General features: G+C 45.2%; 1 protein-coding gene across 1 annotated transcript; it reads left to right on the forward strand.

Annotated features, from left to right (window-relative positions):
- Positions 1–293: 293 nt before the first annotated feature.
- LOC146199781 (cathepsin B-like) lies at positions 294–22,272 on the forward strand. Its single transcript, XM_084592196.1, has 6 exons — positions 294–374; positions 4,894–5,115; positions 7,454–7,569; positions 15,774–16,003; positions 20,494–20,610; positions 22,167–22,272. The coding sequence occupies exons 1-6, from the start codon at positions 294–296 to the stop codon at positions 22,226–22,228; spliced, it is 828 nt and encodes a 275-aa protein (XP_084448322.1). The 3' UTR covers positions 22,229–22,272.
- Positions 22,273–22,702: the final 430 nt, after the last annotated feature.

The following is a 22,702-nucleotide window of genomic DNA, read 5'->3' on the forward strand; positions in this document are numbered from 1 at the left end:
GTTCATGGAAAAGAGTTACGCTGACACAGCTCGACTGCTGAGAGGTATGACATTGACACTTGTTATGCGTTAAAGAAGAGAAAAAGGGGTAAGTATTAAGCGCTGGCCAATAGAAAAAGTGGGCTGAAGTGAAATATGACTATTTATATAAAGCATCATCTGCTACCGCTCCACACAGCTTCCAAGTGCCTAAATGCTTGTTTTCTTTCTTCTCCATGCCTCATTACATCAATGCTGACGATACTCATGGTATTGTATTGCAGTCGCCGGAGCGATGCACAGCATAAATGGAAATGGTGCTGGCCCTGAAAGCAGAATTTAAGATCAGATGGGCATTGCAAGCAAAAAGAGATGAAACCTTCATGCAGAAACGGGTCAGTCTAAATATTTCTGGTCATAAAATATATGGGAGCTAACAGCATTCTATGCGTAGACCAAATACTGACTGATCAAGAGTGCGAAGCAGTAACACATCATCCGCGTATTTGTACGCTCCGAGCCTGATTAGAATAGTAAGAGTAATTTTCTTTTGCAAAGCAGACGTGAAAGCTAAGGGCGTACAGAACAGCTTTGAGGCTGGAAAGTTCTCGCCACACTACAGCATTTTATTTCAGAAAATCGTAATTTTTACTCAATAACACCTGCGCATTGTTACCACAAATAATAATACAACAAACAATACTATTGTATACAGCAAATGGAGCCCAAATTTTGAGAAATTCTCCGAACTTAAGTAGGCTGAGGCTGACCGAAAAGCAACTCTGTCGACCATCGTTAGCAATGACATGTACGTTAATTGTGTAAAAAATGAAAAACTCCTCCATGTTGACCTAGGGATCCCTTACTTTTGTATGCGGCCCCTCAGGCATGGGGTACAATAGCATGGAGCACGAAAATGTCGTCCCTGGGAAAATTTCAGCTATTTCTGCTTAAGAGCATATCTACGCGTACATGAAAATAAAATACGATAGGCTCAGGATTAAAAAAATAAATAAAACCGGTTCCAACCATGCTAAAAGCTTAATGAAAAGCAGAACTAAGTAATTAAAAATGAGTTTTATTTGCTTAAATAATAAGCGAACTTTTGGGTACCCTTGGAGACTAAGAGGCGATAGATTATTATTTTTGTTTTGCATTCTGCAGCTCGCAAAGCTTTAGGCCAGGAATGTGCGCACAAAACATAACTTTTAAATAGAACCAAGAAATATACATTTGGCAGCGAGTGCTGATAAGAATATTGATGGAATGTAAAAATCTGGTTGCGCTCAGAGAAGACAATCTTGGGCCGAAAAGGCACATCCGTGTTCCACCGTCCATTTTTTCAGTCGGCCACGGCGTGCAGGAGGTGTTGGCGTGCACGAGTGCTGGCGCGGTGCACAGAGGGAGCGCGTAGCGTGGGGATCATTCGTAGAGGATGAGGGGGGTGAAAGCAGCAAAGAATGCAGCAGGTCATTAAAACATCGAACGAGGCAAGCTTGTTCGGTGAAAAGTAGCATGGACAAAGCAGGGGGGGGGGGGGGAGCCAATACTGCTGTCAGGTATCTTCATTGCTTCAACATTCAACAACTTGAGGTTATAGTCTTCCAAAGCACCGTCGAGCGGCGCTGATGCTCCTGACAGCGAGCGCCATCTCTGACAGAAAAATAGAAACTGGGGATACACGCGGCGGCACCACCTAGGCATCCCGTGCAAGTTTTCTCCTTTCGCTCGCTCGCTTCCGCGCACGTGCAGACGTCTCGCGCTGCTTTGTTGCGTGGGCGCACACTGGACGCTGCCGGCTCAGCTCCCTGCCTTCACGGCTGCGCCGTGTGCTTTCTCTTGCACAAGCACGTGCTTTGACGCGCCCCCGCAGGCGCACCGCGCCATGCCACCTGCATTCCGTCTTGATTGGGCAACCTGACGCGTATTTTCATGAAGGATACTTAATTATAGGCGGGTAACTTTTTATTCACGTCTGTACTGTAGAGCAGACAACAGACGGGGATGAGTGAATATTGATTGCGAATGCGTCCCACGTTAGGGAAAACGTAGGAAGTGCATCTCGAGGTAAGTCCTCTATGTAATTATATTGTCGTATATAATTTGTTTAAAAACTGCTAAAGTATGATCGGTACTGTGAAGTAAAGTGGCCCTATCGTTGACCATCGTTTTGGCCTGCAGCATGCGATCTATATATGGATTTGTTTTTATTATTGCGGCATTACCAAAGAATACTTGCAGTAGAAGAATAAGTATACAGTCCGAAGGAGGTGTTTCTTCAAAGACAAGAACGTATACCAATCTCATAAGCACATGCGTGCTCCGTACGCTGCACGCGACGTAACCGGCTCGCTGGCTCGGAAGGCAGGTGAAATACAAGCTTGTACTACATAGTGTTTTATTTCGGTTCTTAATAAATAGTTGTGCTTCATTTATGATAATATTTGGTTTGAACTCACGAACCCTGTGACGCGAATGGGGTTCTCCGTGTTAGTACTGTCAGTCGAGCTATACCTAGAATCACTTTTGTACTGCACTTCCGACATATCTTCGTTATTAATAATAATAATAATAATAATAATAATAATAATAATAATAATAATAATAATAATAATAATAATAATAATAATAATAATAATAATAATAATAATAATAATAATAATAATAATAATAATCAATCAATCCTTATTTAATGTGCGCAGGAACAACCATGTGGTCTTTGTGCTGCAGCACAAATAAAAAAAAAGAAACAAAAATGAAAAAGCACAAACATGTTTACACACACAAAGAGAACACAAAAAAAGAAATAAATAATACATGAAATGAAACAGACGAAAAGTATCACGGAAAGTAAGCAAACAATGAGTAGCATCACTTATATACACAGTGAGAGAATTTTTTAGCACACCAGGAAATAAAGAAACAAAAAAAAAAACGAACGGTAGATAGAAGACAAAAAAAAAAGAACAACAAATAACTGACATTGATTATAGTAATATAGAAATATACATAAAATAAACAACCCTTCCAGGCGCAACAAGTGCATGGTACTTAAAACACAGGCTAGAAATACAGAATAATACAATAAAGAAGTAAAATTGAACAAGGGGCAGTAAGATTCGAATATAAAGTTTAAAGTTGAAATATAAGTAAGAAACGGATAAAAAGTAGTTCACGATACAGACAGCATTGAACAGGAGAAAAAGCAAAAAGTGAAGTAAATACAATTTAAGGCTAGAAAGTGGGAGTTTTAAGTGTTAAGTACTATTTAGAATACAACGCTACGAACATCCAATGTAAATGAACAGAGCGAGTTTTGGAAGATGTCAAGGTGAGGACAAAAAGAGTTAAATAACCACTGCATCCTGTCCAGAGGGGAGTGGGAATGAAGAGGAGAAACCTGAAATGGTCTGAATTCCCTCATGCTCTTTCGCGGAACGCGCAGTAGGATGTACTCTAAGAGCTGAGGGCACATAATGTGGCCATGAAGGAGTTTGTACAGAAATATGATATCAAGTCTGATACGACTGCAGTGAAGGGTAGAAAGATTCAGTTGGGCGCTCCTGGTGGAGCGAGAGGGGGAAGTTGCGCAAGGAAAGCGATAATGAAATATCCGTAAAAATTTTTTTTGTACTCTGTCAACCTTGTCCAAGTTCGACTTGCAAGTGCCATTCCAAACAACCGACGCATACTCCAAGACCGGCAGGCATATGGACAGGTACAGTTTTAGGAACGGAAGTGGAGTATGGAACTCTCTCGAAAGTCTGCAAACGAATCCGAGTGTGCGCATAGCCCGCTGAGCAATGCGGTTAGTGTGAGAGGAGAAGCTGAGGGTGCGGTCAAAAAGTACACCAAGGTCATTAATTTCATCAACCCTATCCAACAGCACGGAATTCACAGAATAATGGTAGAGAAAGCTATGTGTTTTACGAGTAAAGGACACAACCCTAGTTTTGGAAGAATTGAGGGTAAGTCGATTCATCGCACACCAATCAGAAAAAGCAGATATGTCCGATTGCAACAACACGCAATCTTGAAAAGAATGTATTACCTTGAATATTTTTATATCTTCAGCATAAAGAAGAAACGAGGAGTTCTTTATGGCCGCGGAAACATCATCAATAATAATAATAATAATAATAATAATAATAATAATAATAATAATAATAATAATAATAATAATAATAATAATAATAATAATAATAATAATAATAATAATAATAATAATAATAATAATAATAATAATAATAATAATAATAATAATAATAATAATAATACGATAATTGGTTCACTTATTGGCCAATTTGCGAAAATTTGTAAAAGCGCCTCAGCAAGGCATGTTTTCCAACGCCGTCCCCACCCCCGAAAAAAAAAAAAAAGGCCTTGTTCCTAGATATTTTCTTGGTCATTCTATAAATGAAAAGGCAGCTGTGGACTAGGGCATATTCACACATCAATCTCGATCTCGGACGTCGCATCTGTTGATTTGGTTGCTTTCAGAGCACTCACAAAGCAGGGAGAGAGCACAGAAAATAGGCAAAGCTAGACACGCGGGGAGCGAAGAGCAGGATAATCTTCCATCCTCTTCACTTTTTATGCATGGTGTTAAACCACTGTACTTTTTTGATGCCTCTTCAAGCCCTCTTTGTTAACTGTCAACATTTCTGAGTTTACCAAGAAAGGGGAAATTGGCTTTGGGAATTGGAATTGGGAATCCTCTAAAATAAAATTTTAAGGTCAATGTTTAGGGGCCTCCATGCTAAAGAGTATCGAAGTATTTATTCGAGATCATAGGATGGACGAAAACCGTTGGGGAATTATCGCAATGAAAACTGATCTATTATATTTCGTGAAAGGTGGTCAGGCGACTTACTTGAGGGTATGATAAAATCTTGAGTTCAATATTTGGTGCAGGCCTGCAGGAATTTCGGCAAAAACACCCCCCTCAGCTTCATCAAGGGTCTCATGGGTGTCCACCCCGACAGCAAGAACTACAGGCTGCCCTTGTTCTACCATGAAGAGATTCCCAAGGACCTGCCCGAGTCTTTTGACGCTCGAGAGCAATGGCCCCACTGCAACAGCATTCACGTCATCCGTGACCAGTCGTCATGCGGATCTTGTTGGCTGAGCACATTGGCGAACCCGTACCGTTGTTTGCCCCCGCTTATGCTGGACAGAAATTATTGCGTGCGGAACTGTCAAGAGATCAATCTTTTAAACTTACTTCAATCGCACTGAGTTTATACGTCATGTTGGGCAATTGGGGGGCATCAGCTACAGTTATAAAAAGGGAACTTGTTGTCCTCACTAACTAGAAAATCAAGGGAGCGCACTAGTTTATCTGTTTTGCCACCCTGAAGGGCATAACGAGAAGGCAAAGGCTATATTTTCTGACACAAAAAGAAATGAATTTTGCTATACTGAAGAGTCGATGTGCAAACCGCTTCATCCGTGTAGTGTAACATGAAATTCCTTCTCTGCGACTGTGTTTTAACTCAGAAGCGGCGTTTGTGATATTCAAATATTGCTCTACGCACATATGCTATTTAGAAGGTCTCCACGAAGCAGTATGCAATCCAGTTGAAACCAGGACGCTCCCGGGAAACCAAGCTCTGTTACTTTCTACAGTTTAACAGAAAACAAGCATCTCTACATAATAAAATAAAATCTATTTCAAAAAGATTGACAACTGCATTCAAAAAGCGCTAATTTGGAGGCGACACTGAGCCCCTCAAACTGATGGAGTGTTACACCGGTTTAAAGTCTGCATACAAGAAATACAAACAGCCAGAAACAATATACTGGGATGATTGATCTGAAAATGAGCAAACCGCCCAACAGCAAATGCGACGATCAGGCAAGAAATAAAAGTTCGAAAAAGATGAAGAAAATGGTGAGAAAATGCAGTGATGTGAGACACCCGTACGCAAATCGCTATAGATGATCAAACAAGAGCGATTCGCTTATTGTGCGGAAAAAGTGCAATCTTAAAGGAGAATATTCAATGATCCAATAGGTTTTAGGTTTAGAAAATTGGTTTCCGCTTCGGATATATTGGTGTAAGGCCGCGATGGTCTATTTCCGAACGTTTCGGCGCGCACGCCGGAGAGAGCGGCGCAGATGGAAGGGCGCAGTAGCCACCAGACGCAGGCACGGACGATTGCCCAATCCCGGCCACCGCGCTCCACCTGCTCGCCCAGTCGACATGGGTGCAAAGGCAAGCTGGCCCAAGCATACATTCCACCGCATGGACCCGGTACTCTTCACTTCGTGTCCTTGAGACGATCACACATGCAGGCCATTACTTCCAGAAATTTCCGGACTTCTCTAGCGAGCCGGACGAGAGGAGCATAGCTTTGGTAGCGCTGAGCTGTTTGCGTTTCTTCGTGTCTTGAACTCTCGGCGGTGGTTATTTCAGAGCGCACCGCACCGCGATCGCCGGTTCTGATTTTCAATGAAATTACGGTTGCGGTAGCAGGCGGGCCTTGCCTTAGAAGTCGTAACGAGAGCTATGAGCTCATGTGTCAGTTAACGCACCTGCTTGCAGAGCAGTGTGTAGCTTGAGTGAGTCTTTTGTCAAGTACAATTGCCTCTCTGTATTTTGTAAATATGTTTTCTGTACTTCGAATTTTTGTTACATAAAGTTAAGTTTCGTCCTGTTACTGCAAGTTGTCGTCCTTCGTATCACTGTGTGTGTGAACTAAACGTCGCCCTTCAAATCGACGAGCACCTCGGGGAGGTACGGAGGAAGAATTCAAGAGAAAAATGTAAAGAGCACTGCAGAATATACATTGGAGTAATGCGAAAGCACGGATGCGGCTGTTGGCTGCTTCTGGTTGCTTCTAAGTAGCTTAATTCACGTTTTGCTTGCCCATTTTAGTCTGATACTTTCAAATTGCGCGCCAATCCCTTCCTATGCCCTTTTTGGCTCTAACTCCGGTTGCGAGACGTCACATTTATGACGTCATATCCACTGCGGCACCCGTTTCTCTCTTTCCGCTTTCACTCCTACCTTCCTCCCTTCCCTTAAGGCGTGGTTCAGGTGTCCACAGAACAAGTGTGGCAGATACTGCGACTTTCCTTTCCTGTGAACCAGTTATTCTAATTAATTACCAAATTCACTTATTGGCCTAATTATGTTTTCTACAGCAACATTACGTAAGCCTCTATAATTGAACCAACTCATTAACCTCTACCGCTTCTCAATTACCCGCAACTGCTGCGGACACGATTTTGCGGATGCGGTCTGCGGACATGGTATGAGAACATGGTCTGCGCACACGGTTTGTTGACACGGTCTGCGGACAGAAATCTGTGAACATAGTGAAGTAACACTTTCGTGTTAATAAGACAGCTAACCTGATTTTACTCTTGGGCCACAATGAATGCCACTAAAAATGATGTTCTTCTTATATATCAAGAATTTGTATTGGGAGTGTACAAATTTCCTAAAGAGGACTTTGTCGTACTGCAGGCGTTTGGAGCGGTAGAAGCCATATCCGACCGAATCTGCATTCATTCCAACGGAAGAGTCCAGGTGAACATCTCCGCCGAGGACCTCGTCACCTGCTGTACTAGTTGTGGATTTGGGTGAGACACCAGTAATTCCGTTCATGTGCGGTGCTATTACACAGAACGTAGCCAGAGAATCCAGGAAATTCGTTTATGTTTTGATCCGTTTCTTTGCCCCCTGGCGATGAGAAATTACTCTGGCCACCTGCCCGCACACCAGGAATATGTAAAATACTTCTCGGTAGTTGTACAGTCTTCGAAGAGATATCAACCCTAAATACCGCTTCACCCCAGCTTCTCCTGATTACTAACCATTGCTTTCGCACATGAAAATTGCCAGCGTGTCGCAAGTGAATCCCTTTACCTGTTTATTGTCCTCACTAACTCTTGATCAAGTTTGTCGCTTTCGCCAAGGTGAGAAATTGTTGTAAGCATCGTCAGCTAACCTTATCTGCATCGGTCACTGTTTGTCATCATTTCACATTTTTATTTTTGTGCATAGCGCATTACATTTGGCGGCAATAAAGCCATCACCCGCACCGAGCCATTCTTGTTCACAAAATATAATGCAATTTGCCAAAGTTCCTACGGCGCAGTGCAGAAGGTCATCTTAGCCAACAATTGCTGAAGGTAGAATATTTGTGAGAACAGATGAGAACTCGATTAGCAACACCGATAATCGCTGCTTCCGTAACAATTACGTGAAAGTCGAAGTTTAAAAAAGTGCGTTGTTGGGCGAGTCGGTCAGACATATCTTCAAGGTATACTGCGCACACACAAAACAAGAACCAGAAAGGTACACCCCCCAACAAGCGCAGTCTGGCGACTGAAATTCATATGGAAGGAAACATATCTTATATGCCTTCAAGCGTCCCGGGCAGATGTTTAAATGACCGCTTAAGGAAACACCAGCTTTTTATGAGGACTAACACAGGGTCGAATTTAGCCTTGCACTGCGGCGCTTGTCCGGGAGCTACACGTGACAAGCCATGCCTACCTTTGCTGAAGAAAACAAAAAATTTAAAGAGAAGCAGAGACCAAGTCGCACGTGAACTTGCCGAGGCGTTTTTCATTGGTAAGCGTGGGGATGATTGTGTAAGCGACCGTTCAATCAACCTTTATGAAAAAGGAGGCAGATTTCTGAACTGCGCATGGGATTAGATATGACACTTGAAGGCATATAAGATGTGTTTCCTTCCATATGAATTTCAGTCGCGAGTCTGCGCTTGTTGGGAGGGGGGGGGGGGGGGGGGGGGGGCTTCTAGTCGTTGTTTTGTGTGTGCGCAGTATACCTTGAAGACGTGAAAGTCACTTTGTGCAGCACTGATTTCTGCCTCTGGAGTCATACCTATAGACGCCACTTCTTCAATTGTGGTCTTTTGCTGCTATGCTAGTGCTGGGCGGCAAATAGATAGGGATTTGTAGATACTCTCTATACAGGGTGTTTCACCTAAGTGAACCAAGGATTATAAAAATGCGGAGTACTGTAGCTGGCCGAAAGCAACGACGTATTGTTTGTCGTCATGTAGTGCTCTTCGGGGTACTTTTTATATTCCGTTCAATTACCTAATTAACTTAGATAAATTAGTCAAAAAGTTTAGTATTCAATTTAAGGCCAAGTGCCTTTCATCATGTTGTAGAGGGGATTAAGATACAACCGACCTGTTTTTTCTTATAACCTACCTCCTACGTGATCGTTTTTTTTTTCCAGCATTCAAAGAAAGCTAGACAAACATGAATATATATATATATATATATATATATATATATATATATATATATATATATATATATAGAGAGAGAGAGAGAGAGAGAGAGAAACATACGAATGTTTCTCTATGACCGTACTGAAGCGCTACTAAGTGCGTTTTGAATCGATGAAGTGTGCACGATCTCAGTCTCGAAATGAGCGGCCGACGGACACCACTGTCAGAATAGCCTCAAAACTGCATCAGCATATTTTGCTGGGACATGGAAAGCCCGAGCCATGATCAGCAATAAACGGTGGACAGGCCGCGACAGCTAACTCGGACCGAGCTTTTATCGATCTATACCACCGATAAACAAAACAAAAAAAAGAGAGAAAAAGCACCGAAGTCTCCTAATTCAAGGCAGCCTCGGTTTTATTTTTTAAATTGGGCCATGGAGCAGCCCGTGAACGGCGGTCGTTCACTTTGGCGTGGTCCCTACGTATGTACGTTTCGTTCGTCCAAACGTTGTCGAATGGGCCGTTATTTTATAATGCAAGAGCGCAGTCACGTGATATATTTTTTAATATTTTGGGTGCTTCTTCAAATGCCGAAAAAAAAAAAAACAACGACCGCGTCGTTGGTACGGTGGCTGAAAAAAACTGGGTATGTTGTTTCCGAACCCCCTCCACAGCGTGATGAAGCCAACTTGGCCCCAAACTGAACTATAAATATTTTGCAGATGGATGGATGGACTAAACTTTAATGTCCAACAGATAAGGTGATCTACCCAACCCCCGACACGCAGGTCAAGAGGCGGGTGCCGCCGCCTCAAAGGCAGGCCGGGAGGTCTTGGGTCCCAGCAGCCTCTTCAGCCAGTTGGACGAGTAGGAGCTGGAGCTCAGGGTCCCAGCTGCGCAGCAGGGTCTCCCAGGTGTCTCTACGGCCTATATTGTTCGTCCTCCTGGGAGAATACGGGCATTCCCATATTATGTGGTCGAGGGTCCCTCTCGCCCCACAAGGATTGCACTTGTCACTCCTAGCCTCAGGGAACATGTGGTTCGCCATAACCGGGTGCGGATATGTATAAGTTTGCAGTCGCCTCCACGCCACTGCTTGTCTGCTGTTTAATTTCGGGTCTTGGGGGGGGGGGGGGTACCAGTTCACGATCCAATCTGTAGTGCTGCGTGATCTCCCCATATTTTAGCAAGCGCTCTCCGCTTCCTCGGTCATCCAGTGGCCCTGTAGCGGCTCGGCGGTAGAGATCTCGAGCCAGCTTGTGGGCCGCCTCGTTGCCGGGGACGGCTTCGTGCGCAGGAGTCCAAATTATTTGAATTTTCCTATCCAACTTTTTCTGGCCTAGGATTCTGGCTGCTAAGGGCGAGATCCTGCCCTTGCTAAAATTTTGTATGGCAGTTTTGCTGTCACTGATGACAAACTTCGCTTCCGTTCCGACGAAAGCTAACGCGATCGCAGTTTCCTCGGCTATTTCTATGTTCCGCCCGCGCAAAGTGGCAGCTGTCCCGGGATTGCTCCGGCCGCTGACGACCGTTGCTACCGTGAAACTGCCACCACATCCCGCCGCGTCTACATAGGCCACTTCATGTTCCGACATTTCGCCGAATCTAATTTCTAATACTTCGGCTTGTTTTTTCCTCCTGTCTTTGTTATATTCTAGGTGCATGTTTTTTGGCAGCGGGGTAATCACCAAATTTTGTCTGAATTCTCTAGCTACCTCCACCTTGACCGTGGGACCTCTATCCGGATTTATTCCAACTTTCGTCAAAATGACTCTTCCTGTCTTCGTGGTGCTAAGTCTCTCAATTTGAGAGGTTCGCACCGCTTCCGCAAGTTCTGCCCATGTGTTGTGTACCCCTAGAGCCATCAATCTCTCTGTGGATGTGCATATGGGCAGTCCCAGCGCTCTTTTTACGCATTTTCTAATTAGAGACTCAATTTTTTCTTTTTCCACCGCTTTCAAATCTAGATACGGCGTTGCGTAGCTCACTCGGCTGAAGATGTAGGCCTGTATCAGTTTCATCAAATTTTTTTCCTTTAACCCTCGGCCTCTGTTGGCCACCCGCCTAATTAGGCTCAGGGTCTGCATCGCGTGATTCTCCAGCCTCTTGATGGTCTCGCCATTATGTCCGTGTGACTGGAGAATCAAGCCCAATATTCTAATTTGCTCGACTATTGGTACCTTGTTACCCGCCACTTTAATTTTGATCTCCGACGGTGCCTTGCACCTTAAGTGCTTCGGATTGTATGTAAACAATTCTGATTTGTGCGGCGAGCACGCTAGGCCTCTCTCTGCCGCGTAATCGACTATAATGTCGGTGGCGGCTTGGAGCAGGTTTTCGACGCACGTATCACTTCCCCGGTTGACCCAAAGGGTGATATCATCCGCATATATACTAAATTTTAATCCTTCGAGCTTTGCCAATTGCTCGTGGAGTTCCCTCATAGCCACGAAGAAGAGTAGGGGGGACAGCACTGATCCCTGGGGCGTACCCTTACTCCCTAGCTCTATTGCGGGGGATTCCAGCGTCTGGAACTTCATGCAGGCCGTTCTACCTGTCAGAAAGTCCCTGATGTACCGATATGTCCTGGTACCTACATTAATCTTGTTCAGCCCTTCCAGGACCGCCTCATGTTTTACGTTGTCGAAAGCCTTCGTGAGGTCGAGCCCCAAAATTGCTTTCGCATCTTTAGACTTTGAGTCTATTATGTCATGTTTGATTTGGAGCATGACGTCCTGCGTACACAAGTGAGGACGGAACCCGACCATCTCATGTGGCCACAGATCGCCCTGCTCCATGAAACTCATCAGTCTGGTCTGGACGACGTGCTCCATTAATTTCCCCACGCATGAGGTTAAGGAAATTGGTTGTAAATTTGCTAGTTGAGGAGGCTTCCCTGGTTTCGGTATTAAAATAATGCTTGCCGTCTTCCACTGTTGTGGGAGCTCGCCTTTTTCCCAACATTCCTGCATATACTCCGTTAGATACCTAATGGAGTCATCATCTAGGTTCCTGAGCATTTTGTTCGTTACTCCGTCAGGGCCTGGAGCCGACTTCGTTTTAAGTCTTACAATCTCCGCCCTCACTTCCGCTTCTGTGATGGGGGCGTCCAGCGCCTCGTTAGGCGCTCCACCATAGTCAGGAAGTGGGGTTCGTGAAGTTTCTCCCACATACGTCTCAATTAATTTGTTCATGAAATCATCATCGTTCCCTTCGAAAGCGTGCCTCACTTTTGCCAATCTTATACCAGATTGCGTCTTCGAGTTGTCTGGGTCCAACAAGTGCCGGAGGAAGCTCCACGTCTTGGAAAGGTTCATGCTCCCCTCCATTTCGTCACACTTGTCCCAATTTTGTTCGCATAATTTGAAAGTATAGTCTTCGATTTCCTTATTATGCCGCGCAATACTTCTTCTGAGGTTGCGGTTCCATTTCTGCTTTTTGAGACGACGCTCCATGCTCTGCTTAGCTTCCCACATATGCAGAAGACGGCTGTCCGCAATCTCCGGGGCGTTATCACCTTCGAGCAATTTTGTTGCCTCTCTAACGTCCGATTTGAGCGCCGTCGCCCATTCCTCGATGCTTCTGATGGGCTCTAGTTCCTGAGCCCTCCTGATATCTCTAAGTTCATCCCACTCAACGACGGCCGGCGCGCGAGCCCGGCGTGTTTTAACGCCTTTCCTCAGTGTGGAGACAAGTATGTAGTGGTCGCTGCCAAAATTTTGATCCGAATTATGCCATTCTAGACCTTTTACGTTTTTCGAGAATGTTAGGTCTGGGGATGTATCCTTACTGGCGCTATTGCCCACCCTCGTTGGGCTGTCGGGGTCCGTGCGCAAAATGAGCCATAAGTTATGCGTATCCTCCCACAGCTGTCTACCTTTTGGGCACTGGTGCGGGTACCCCCATTCCTGGTGATGTGCATTAAAGTCCCCCACTATCAACAGTGGCTGGTTGTTTGAAATTTTGAGGGCCTTGCGAAGCAGAGCTCTGAACCTCACCTTCCTTTGCCTGGGTGAGCTGTATAAATTTAGAATGAATAGACTAGGGTCTTTCTGTTTTCCGGTTAAAACTTCTACAAACACGTTCTCGATCTCTCTCGACTCTAGATCGTGTTCAATGGCTGCAATGTTTCTTTTCACGAGTGTTGTGACCGAGGATTTCTCTCCCCTGCCACTATGAAATGCCTGATATCCCGACAATTTTGCGGGCCCCCCGGTTTCTTGGAGAGCAATTGCCAATGGAGTCTCATCTAATAGCAAAAGGTACTGTTGCAGAATCGGCCGCTTGCGCCGGAAGCCGCGACAGTTCCACTGCCAGATTTGACTTTCATTTGCGTGCCTGGCCATTTTGCAGTTGCGAGACGACCTGTTCTATATTTTGTTGCCACCCGTTTATGGCGGCCATCTCATTCCTTAACCTTTGGCATTCCTCGGCCTGTTTCTGAACTGCCCCGAGGACAGCTTGAATTTGGATGTTGATATGATTCATAAATTCACTCATCTTGGCATCTAACCTTTCCAAATTTTCCATCCTTTTCTCCATAGCCTGAATAGGGTCGGTGTCTTGAATTTTGCGTTTCACCGGTGGTGGGAGGGACGGCTCTGTGACCATCTTATCCTGTACCTGCGGCTGTTGACGTACCGCTTGGGAGGTCGTTTGTCTAATGGGTTGTTGCTGAGGTGTTGCCTGCCTCTGTGATTTCTTTAAGTTTTGGATCTCGGAACGCTGCGAATCGACTATCCCCGTTAAGTTTTCGATCATTTGCTTTAATTTCTCAATTTCGTCGTCACGTTTACCCCTGTGATTATTTTCCTGGGAGACCTTGCCCGCAAAACTCACACCCGTACGTTCCTTGCTCCTACCTCGTCTCCATGCGTTGGCAGTATCCCTTGAGCTTGAGCGTCCCCTGGACTGGCTCCTGGCACAAGAATCGGAGCGGTCTCTGGGCGGCGGCGGTGATCTGCCTTGTTTCGTTTCCAGAATCGGGAAAGAGTCCTCGCGGAATTCGAAGTCTTCTTTTACTTTCGGTTCGCTTTTTCGACTCTGATGTCCCCACCAGTCGTCGCTGCATGTTCCATCTTCTTCCAATGTCGCTTCTTCACTTCGTAGGGAGTGCGGAAAAGTTCTCGACACTTGGGGTCTCCTAGGGCATGGCCTTTGCCGTAGACCTGGCATGTTGGTTCACATTTGTGTTCTCTTGACGGGTTCTCGAGGCCGCAGCCACGGCACTTGACGTTCGTCGGATCCGGGCACACGTCCTCGCGATGACCGAGTCGGCCACAGGCGACGCATACTTCGTATTTTTTTGCGGTACAGCTGGCACCTGTGCGGCGTCCCGTTGAGATAAATCCATCTTGGCACTTCTTTCTCCTTGAAGAGAATGAAGATCGACTTGGAATCTTTGCCCAGCCTGCGGACGCCTCGAATCTCGGGGTTGTCCTTGCGATCTAGGCGGTATAGAATTTCTTCAACAGAATATCCGAGCGGAACCCCGTGGATGACTCCCTTGCCGCAGTGCTCGGGGGTGGCCACGTAGGTAGAAGTGTCCACTTTTTCACCGTCGAACATGAGGTGTTTCACGCTCACGTACTTCAGCTTCCTCTCCGCACTTGTAGTGATGACCAGAACGGAGTGCTGCTTCATATTTGGAATTATTATATCTTCCTTCTCTTCGCGTGGATTGATCCCCGCCGACATTTTGATAATGTCAGTGAGATGTGCTGTTCCATATTTGGTAAGCCTAAGTAGGCCTCCACGAGGTCGGAGAACAATTTTCTCGGCGCCATCTGGAATGCGCGTCTGCTGACGCTCGATCGACTTGGTCGCCATTTTCCTGCGTGCTTGCTGTTTCGCAGTTTTCTGCCCGCTCTTCTCTAGAACCCTTCTTAGATATTGACTGCGCACAATTCATTCTTTGTTTTTGCGCTATAGTGTGTGTTGCCAGTTATGTAGAATTTCGAGACACTTTTAGTCAAAATCTTTTTTTTTTATGGCCATCAAATAATGCTTTCATATCTGCTTTCTTACTTTTAACAATCACGTAGCATATAGTTTCATATTTTTCTCTCGAAGGTTCTTACCTTTCAGGTCGCAATTAGAACTAGCATCACCACTGAAAATGCTTTTAGACTAGCTGCGACATTGCTGGATTGTGCCTTTTACAGTTAAGAACTTCGCGAATATAATGCTGCTAAGGCGATTCGACGAAAACGAGAAAAATTACAGGGTGACGTGAAAATAAATTCTGCAAAACGCAAAGCCCTTCACTCGACTCCAGTATGACTTTGTTCGTTTTATTTAAAAGCATGTCGCACACACAGAGGCTGTCGATCCTGCACTGCTTCAAAATTTACCCTAGGCGAGTAATGATCGCATTTTTTGCAGTTTCTTTTTATTCTAAGTAAAGTTGCAAAACGCACTTGAATTAAAGCTCTCTAAATTTCATGATGTGTAAATGATTTATTTCTTTCTTTGAGGCGATGGTAATAACCCTCTCAATACATTGTAAAGTTTGTGGGCCTTTACTTTTACTTCGCAATTTTTTATAAAGAAAGGCAAAATTGATTCCCGTCAGGTGCGACGGAGGTTTCCCACCGGCCGCATGGGATTTTTACAAGACGGACGGCATCGTCACATGGGGCCGGTACGGCACAGACGACGGCTGCCAGCCATACTACTTCCCCCCATGCGAGCACCACATAGTGGGTCCACTTCCCAATTGCACGGCCATTAAGCCGACCCCAAAGTGCGTCCGTGAATGCCGCAAATGCTACGAAAAGGGCTACAGCGAAGACAAGCACTACGGTACGTACTCGAACTCTCGGAAAAGATTGGAAATGGCAACCAATTTTTGAATGTTTTCAGGTATAATACAGCTCCACAGCTCCAATATTAATACGGTGCGACGGATCAGGACATAAAAGGCACACAAACGACAAGACTCGCACCAGGTGGTGGTTCTGTCCTTTGTGTCTCTCTTTGTCCTCGTTCATCGCACCGTATTATTTGAGAATCAACATCCATCAAAAAGCCCAAACAAGAGTTCCACTTGAAAACAGCTCCATAGCGCACGGAATGTTTTTACATAATGTCTGTGCCCTTATTTGTGAAGGCACCAATGCAATGAAGAAATCGTTCAGAGATGAATATTACTAGGAAATACTGCGTGGTGGCTTGGTTATTTGATGGAGGCATCCCGAGAAACAGTGGTATAACTTGAAGTGAATCTTCTGTGCCCTAAGTCTGCAGATTTGTCGCAAAGATTGTTGTATCCATTTCGTGCGACGTGATTACCTGCTCTGGATTCTGTGGAAGGAATGAACAAATAATTAGAAACATTATGGCTACAGCAATAAAATAATCACGTAATTTAAACAGGGCTGTGTACTCTGCTGTACCTCCTAGCGGCCAACAATTACATTGCTAATGCCAAGTCCTCTTTTACTTACCTCCTATTTTCGGGAGGCCGAACTATGGACTGATGTAGCGCAGGGTGAGGATGCTCGCAGAGATTTGAGGTTCTTTGTTGTGTGCGGTTGTAGGAGAATGTGAAAAACATGGAGTGCACAGCACTGCAACTGTCTCTTAGAATCAGAGACCACCACAACAAGGCTGTGCAGATTGGGGGGGGGGGGGGGGGGCGGAATGAAAGCGGGGCGGGTCAAAACGCACGCTGAAAAGGTGGTTGGTGTATGCTGTCCGGAGGTCGCACGCCGTGCACGTGTATGCGCGCGGTCGCACATACGCGAGCACGCCGTGTGACTTCAGGAAAGTACAAAACACTGTTCACGTCCAGCGCGAACAGCTCGCGGCCGCATTGGCAAGGTAGGCGATAAAGTGCACATATCCTGCGACTGCTCACGCGTATACCTGCGCGCTGCATGTCACCTCGTAGGCAGTGTTCACCGAAATGGTATGAAAGTGCGTAAGTACACGACGGAATATTTGCGTGTCTTAGATTAAAAATTTTCACGTGAACTGAATTTTTGTTCCCAAGACATTGGTGAAAATGCAACATACATAAAATGTACATGTATTATAGGCGAACGGACACCAAGTGCACTCTCATCGCTGAGCTCGTTGCACTCGTTCCCACAACGTATCGGCGCTTCTGCGCGTCGAATTTGACTACTGCGTTGATCCCAATCATATTGGAACAAATTTTTATGAAGAGACAAAGCAGAGGTGGGACCATCCACAATGAAACACTGCCCTTCGGGGCCGTCTGAGAATCTAAAATGGTGCTAACGTAATGTAGGTGAGCGAGCCCCACCGCACACGAAAATCACAGGTAGTAAAGTTCATCACCGCAACTACTATTGAGCGCAAATGATACCACTGGAGCAAATGGCGCTAGCGTCGACCTAGCGGAGCAAGTGGGATCACGTGACTCCTCTTACAGCTTCTGGAGCAGACGCTCGATTGATTGTGTGCGTTCTAAACGCTAATAGTCCCGTTTACTTCTGCAGTTTTGTTTGATAACGAGTGCTAGCATTGCACTTTGTTGGGAGTGTGTAACGGGGCTCGGGCTCTGCTTTAAAATCCATACGTCACACAGCTAGTTCGAGCCATAGCCGTGACCGTGAAGAACGACACACCTAGGCACATCAAGCTGTTTATTGGGAGCGCCCAATGCTTTTCTTCGGTCCCGTAGCAGCATCCGCGCGCTCCGGCGTTGCGGCATCGTCGCCCCAGGATGAAGATGCTGTCCGCCGATATGAGAGGGGAGGGGAAAGGAGGGGGCGTCCGGCTCGCTACGCTAGTTCTGTCACCCCCGCGTTCTCAGACACACCTCCGAGAGAAAGAGGCCAGGAGGTAAATGATGAGCTCCTCGTGAAAGGGAAAGAGAGGGTGTCAGCCCTTCGTACGGGCGAGGGAAATGTTCAATCCCCACAACCTTTTGATATTGCATCGTTACTGATGTCGCTGAAGTTTTTTTAAGCTGTTGCCACGGTCCGTTGCTGTTCTGTACCCGGACTTACGCGATGGAACCCGGCGCAAGCTTCCATTGCTACTAGAAAAAAAAGCTCGCGGACTCTTCCTTATTAAATATCTCAATGGGCAAGGACGACAATTATGATTATGATGTGTGCAGCAGACGTTTTAGCTAGCAAGGTTTCGCCCATGGAGTTGGCACTAAACAGTTCGGTGAGTAGCGGCAGAAGGAACGGCGCGCGTGTTTTAATTTGCGCTTGCCACTTGTGAAGCTAACGAAGACCTAGTGCTGGCAGAATGGAAAAGTTGCGGAGCAGTACGCTTGCAGAACAAATAAGGATTGTGCGAAAGCCAGGTCACATTCATCTGAATGAAGGCGTTGATACGGAAGTTTCACTGAAGAGAACTAGAAGATTCTTTCGCCACGGGCAGCTGTATGCATGATCAGTTTTATTCCGTACTAATTTCAGATGACAGAGCAGGTGACGAAAGATAGAGTATTACATGCTGCGATGTGCTGAGGCAAGCGTCCTAAAACCACTTTGCGGGGGGAAAAATAATATCCACCTGAACTAACAGTGCCAATGACGGCTATATTCAGTGCGCAAAAATTCGCTGCACGGAACGCACGTCTTTCCCATTTGCTATAAAGGTTAATTCGCATCTATCTCACTGTCTAACTTGTCTGCTGTACTACATTCAAGGGAGCAGGTAAGTGAGTGAAAAAAATGCAGGTGAACGGTGCCGCTTCCGTGAGCGCTATTTGAAGGCGCTCATCATCTATCAAGCGCCTGACAGCTCTGTTTCCTCTAGGAGAGAATTCTGGCAGAGAATGGAGATTCTCTGGTAGCATACTGCTAACTGGTTGGGTGGAAGCTTCAATTTCTTTCATAATGGCAACAACAACGCAGGTCGGTCCGCGTTCTCGCCTATGTTATCAGATGGGTCTATGCTTCGACAATTCGCTGACTCGATCAAGAGCTGCCTTTCTGAATCAGTGAGCCTAATACCTCAGATTAAGCTTAATTAGGCCCAAAACGAAGTGTAAATAAATAAATAAATATATGAGTGTAGTATTAGTGCACAGCTAAACTGCCTATGAAAGGATCGCACAGCAGCAGTTCAACGAGCGCTATCTTACTTAGTGCATCACGACTAAAAGGTGGCGCTGTGGTATGTCCTCGCACCCAATAATCTGTTGACAAACAAATGATTCAAGGGTTGACGCAAGCTATGGACGCAAGCCATGAAAGCGAAGCCACATGGTGTCAGCTTTCCGTGATAGGGACGTATTTTGAAGGTCGCGAGCACGAAAACCAAACAGTGCCATACTGTGGTTGTACTGACGTGATGAGATGGCGAGCACAGGAAGGAATGACAAGACAAACCACCAGAGCCGCAAAGTTTGTGCTCCGAAAACAATACAACAGTAGCGCTGCTGGCAGGGCTCACGAAACACAAGTCATTCGAACGACGAAGAAGTGCGGTGCAACGGCGGCGGGATAGAAGAAGAAACATTTATCCTCGCGCCGGCACATCGGTCTTCGGATGACAGGAGATTCCTCGAATTAGCAGGGAAGGAGTGGCCCGGGCTTTCACCCCCTTCGCTAAAACATTCATCTATAGCACTCTTGCTTCCTTTGGCACTGGTATATTTTTCTCGCCACTGAAGCAATGCAAGAGTGGATTGTCTAATTTTAAAGTCTGCCAGCTACAGCTTATTACGGAAAAACGCAGCCCAGACGGATCGTTGCGCTTCCAACTATATCTAGCGGTGAGACAGCAACAAACCGTCGAATTACGCCGAAATTTTCCTCTCTTCAAGCAGGTGGATCATGTGAGATACTTTTACGCATCTGTGTAATTTGTTTTTAAGATCAATGTCAAATATTTATCTTAATAGCTCACTGCCCATTACGGGACCTCCACTGAGAGTGGTGACTAAAAAATGGCAATAAGAGCTCACATGCTGCTCTTTCATCTGGCCTTGTGTTGCCTGATTCTTCGCAAGGACGACTTGTAACCCACCACGATAAGATATAAAACGTATGTTCTTTGTTTAAGATGTTAAAATGGTAACGTGGTTTGGTAGTGGACATTTTAAAAACCTTTTTTTAATATAGAAAACAAGCCTGAGAAATGAAATTGCCGACAGTTATACGCTATGCCAAATTGCAATGTTGCCAGACGTTTTTAGTAGGTTTTGACAGTTATAATCTCTTCGCGGTATAGTAAGACACATTCTGAAACAAAATTAATAGTAGGATGTAGTTCTATAGAAATACCTATATCTTACCTCTACCTATATAGAACTGGTACGTGAAACTGCGGCATTGCTAACCTTGCCACTCCTTCTGCAGCAAAGAAAGTCTACAACATCATAGGTGACATGAATCAGATTAAAACAGAAATCTTCAAGAACGGACCCGTGGAAGCAGACTTCGCTGTCTACGCTGATTTCCTTTCGTACAAGAGTGGTAAGTTTGTATTATGTTTTCAATCACTGAAATTCATAGAAATTTGTATTTTGTAAATTGCTTTTATAATCTCCATGAATATCCTAGTAGGGCGTCACATCCGTACATTGCTGTGAAAACAAGGAAGAGTTCCATTATCAATAGTCCATCAAGTATCGTGGCTATGTGATAACACCACCACATTTCTTACTTTGTTATTTAGCAATGAAATGTAATAAGCCTCGACTTTAATAGAGCAGGAAGCACACCTTCTATGTCGTTTCATATATACATAAAACAAGCTTGGTTGTGCTGCATAAACTGTGACACTCATACTCAAAAAGAGAACCCTAACAAAGAAGCACAAGTATTTTGATGTCTAAAATAAAATGCCGAGGCCATTATAGCAGTATGGTGCTCAAGATTAGGTGAACCTAATCTCAAACAGCTACGGACTCCACATTAAACGTGACCAAAGTTGCTTTCGGTGTGGATAGCGGGAAATTTCTCAGTGAGACTAACATTAATTGCAAAGAACGAATACGAATCATGGTTGTATCCTGCAAAGCCGCAGTGGCGATAGCCGAAGAGTCGAAAGCGTTGCTGAACGCTTTGTGCACAGTATTCCGTAAGTAGTTTGCATATTATGTTACTGCTTCCTACGTATTTGGTTTGAACTCAATTGCGACCCAAGCGACAGCGCAGTTTTGATGCCTTTTTTACCTTTTTATTTGTCCTCTCGTATACATTAAAAAAAGCGTAAATTAAATAGAGAACAAGCCCGGATCCCCAACGCTTTGCCGGGCATACACCAATATTGATGCCTTCTAAAGTTGCTGCCTCCGTGGGAGTTTGATCTCACACAAACGGCAACTGAGCGCGGGAATGAGTGGTGAATGCAAGCCGTCGCGGCCGCTTTGTGTCTTAGGCGGTATGGAGGAGACATTCGTGGGCCGTGAGGTTTGACTTTTCATGGACGAAAGGCAACAGACCGAAGTTATTGCATACTCATCCATTACAGCTCCTCTTTCCAACTTCTTTCTTTAACTCTCTTCTGCTATCAGCTTTCCGTTGAGGTGTCTGGAGAATTGAGATTATTATTGCGCCTTTAATTTATTGCTAAGAATGGTTCTTCTCGCTTTCATGGAGGCGAAATGTTTTAGGCTATCAGACTACCGTGTGGTATTCAATGTAAGTGCAAGTCAAAGAACCTGGCCAAGGTGTTACGCGAGCCCACTGCCCCGTACAAAACATGCAAATGATCAGAAATACCCAGATTGTTCTCTGTGATTCATTACAACGCTTGAGCCTACACTAGCTTGATCTCGGCTAGGAAATATGGCAGCTTCTATATGTATCTATGGCGGCATCCTGCGGTGAAGTTTGCTCAGGATGTCCCGGCCCGTTTCAAGATGCCTGCACTGGTGAAGTAGAGATGACGATTGCGCCAAAACTTGGAGCTCACACAGCAGGGACACATACGACGATTGACGTACTACTCCACGACACATACGACAATTGTTTTTTTTATACGTGTGCATTTATGTTTTTGGGCTAATTTTGTCTTCACTACACAGAACCAACCAGTCCAATTCGCCGCGAGATCGACCTAGAGGTGGCGCCACCGTCACTCCGGTAGTGTGGATCGGCAGCCGGCGGCGCTCGCAGAAACGCACGCTGCGTAGGTCTGCTTCCGATTTTACGGCGGGTTTGTTGGCGATGAAAACGTGTCTTCTGCAGTATTTCTGCAATATTGCAGAAAAAAATGCAAGGATTTCGCCAATGTAGCAGAAGAAGAGCGGATTTGAGGAAAACAAAGCATGCAACCCACCAGTCTTCTAGATTTACTTTGCACGTTTCTTGCGCTGTACCGCGCTCACGCGCCTAATGCTTGGGCCTGCCTAATGACAGCTTTGTTTTTCTTATCGACTTTTAAACAGTTTGCGCGTGTCTCATGCGAGTGAGACCGGCAAATTTAGTGTCAAGCCGACGTAGATACAACGTTCGTGCTCTGACCTGCAGTAATTTAGATTGAATCGAGAAAGCCTGGTTCACTATATCGTACTTGACTCGAGGATTAAGCAGGTTAAATGTAGCATTGGCAGCGCACTGC

Source organism: Amblyomma maculatum, chromosome 2 (genome assembly GCF_055883805.1).
Source record: "Amblyomma maculatum isolate TAMU_Amacu chromosome 2, ASM5588380v1, whole genome shotgun sequence".
Taxonomy (NCBI): domain Eukaryota; kingdom Metazoa; phylum Arthropoda; class Arachnida; order Ixodida; family Ixodidae; genus Amblyomma; species Amblyomma maculatum.

Coding starts and splice junctions, on each gene's coding strand:
- LOC146199781 (XM_084592196.1), top strand. CDS start 294: ATGGTGCTGGCCCTGAAAGCAGAATTTAAGATCAGATGGGCATTGCAA. Junction 16,004..20,493: donor CAGCGAAGACAAGCACTACG/GTACGTACTCGA, acceptor CTCCTTCTGCAG/CAAAGAAAGTCTACAACATC. Junction 20,611..22,166: donor TTTCCTTTCGTACAAGAGTG/GTAAGTTTGTAT, acceptor TTCACTACACAG/AACCAACCAGTCCAATTCGC.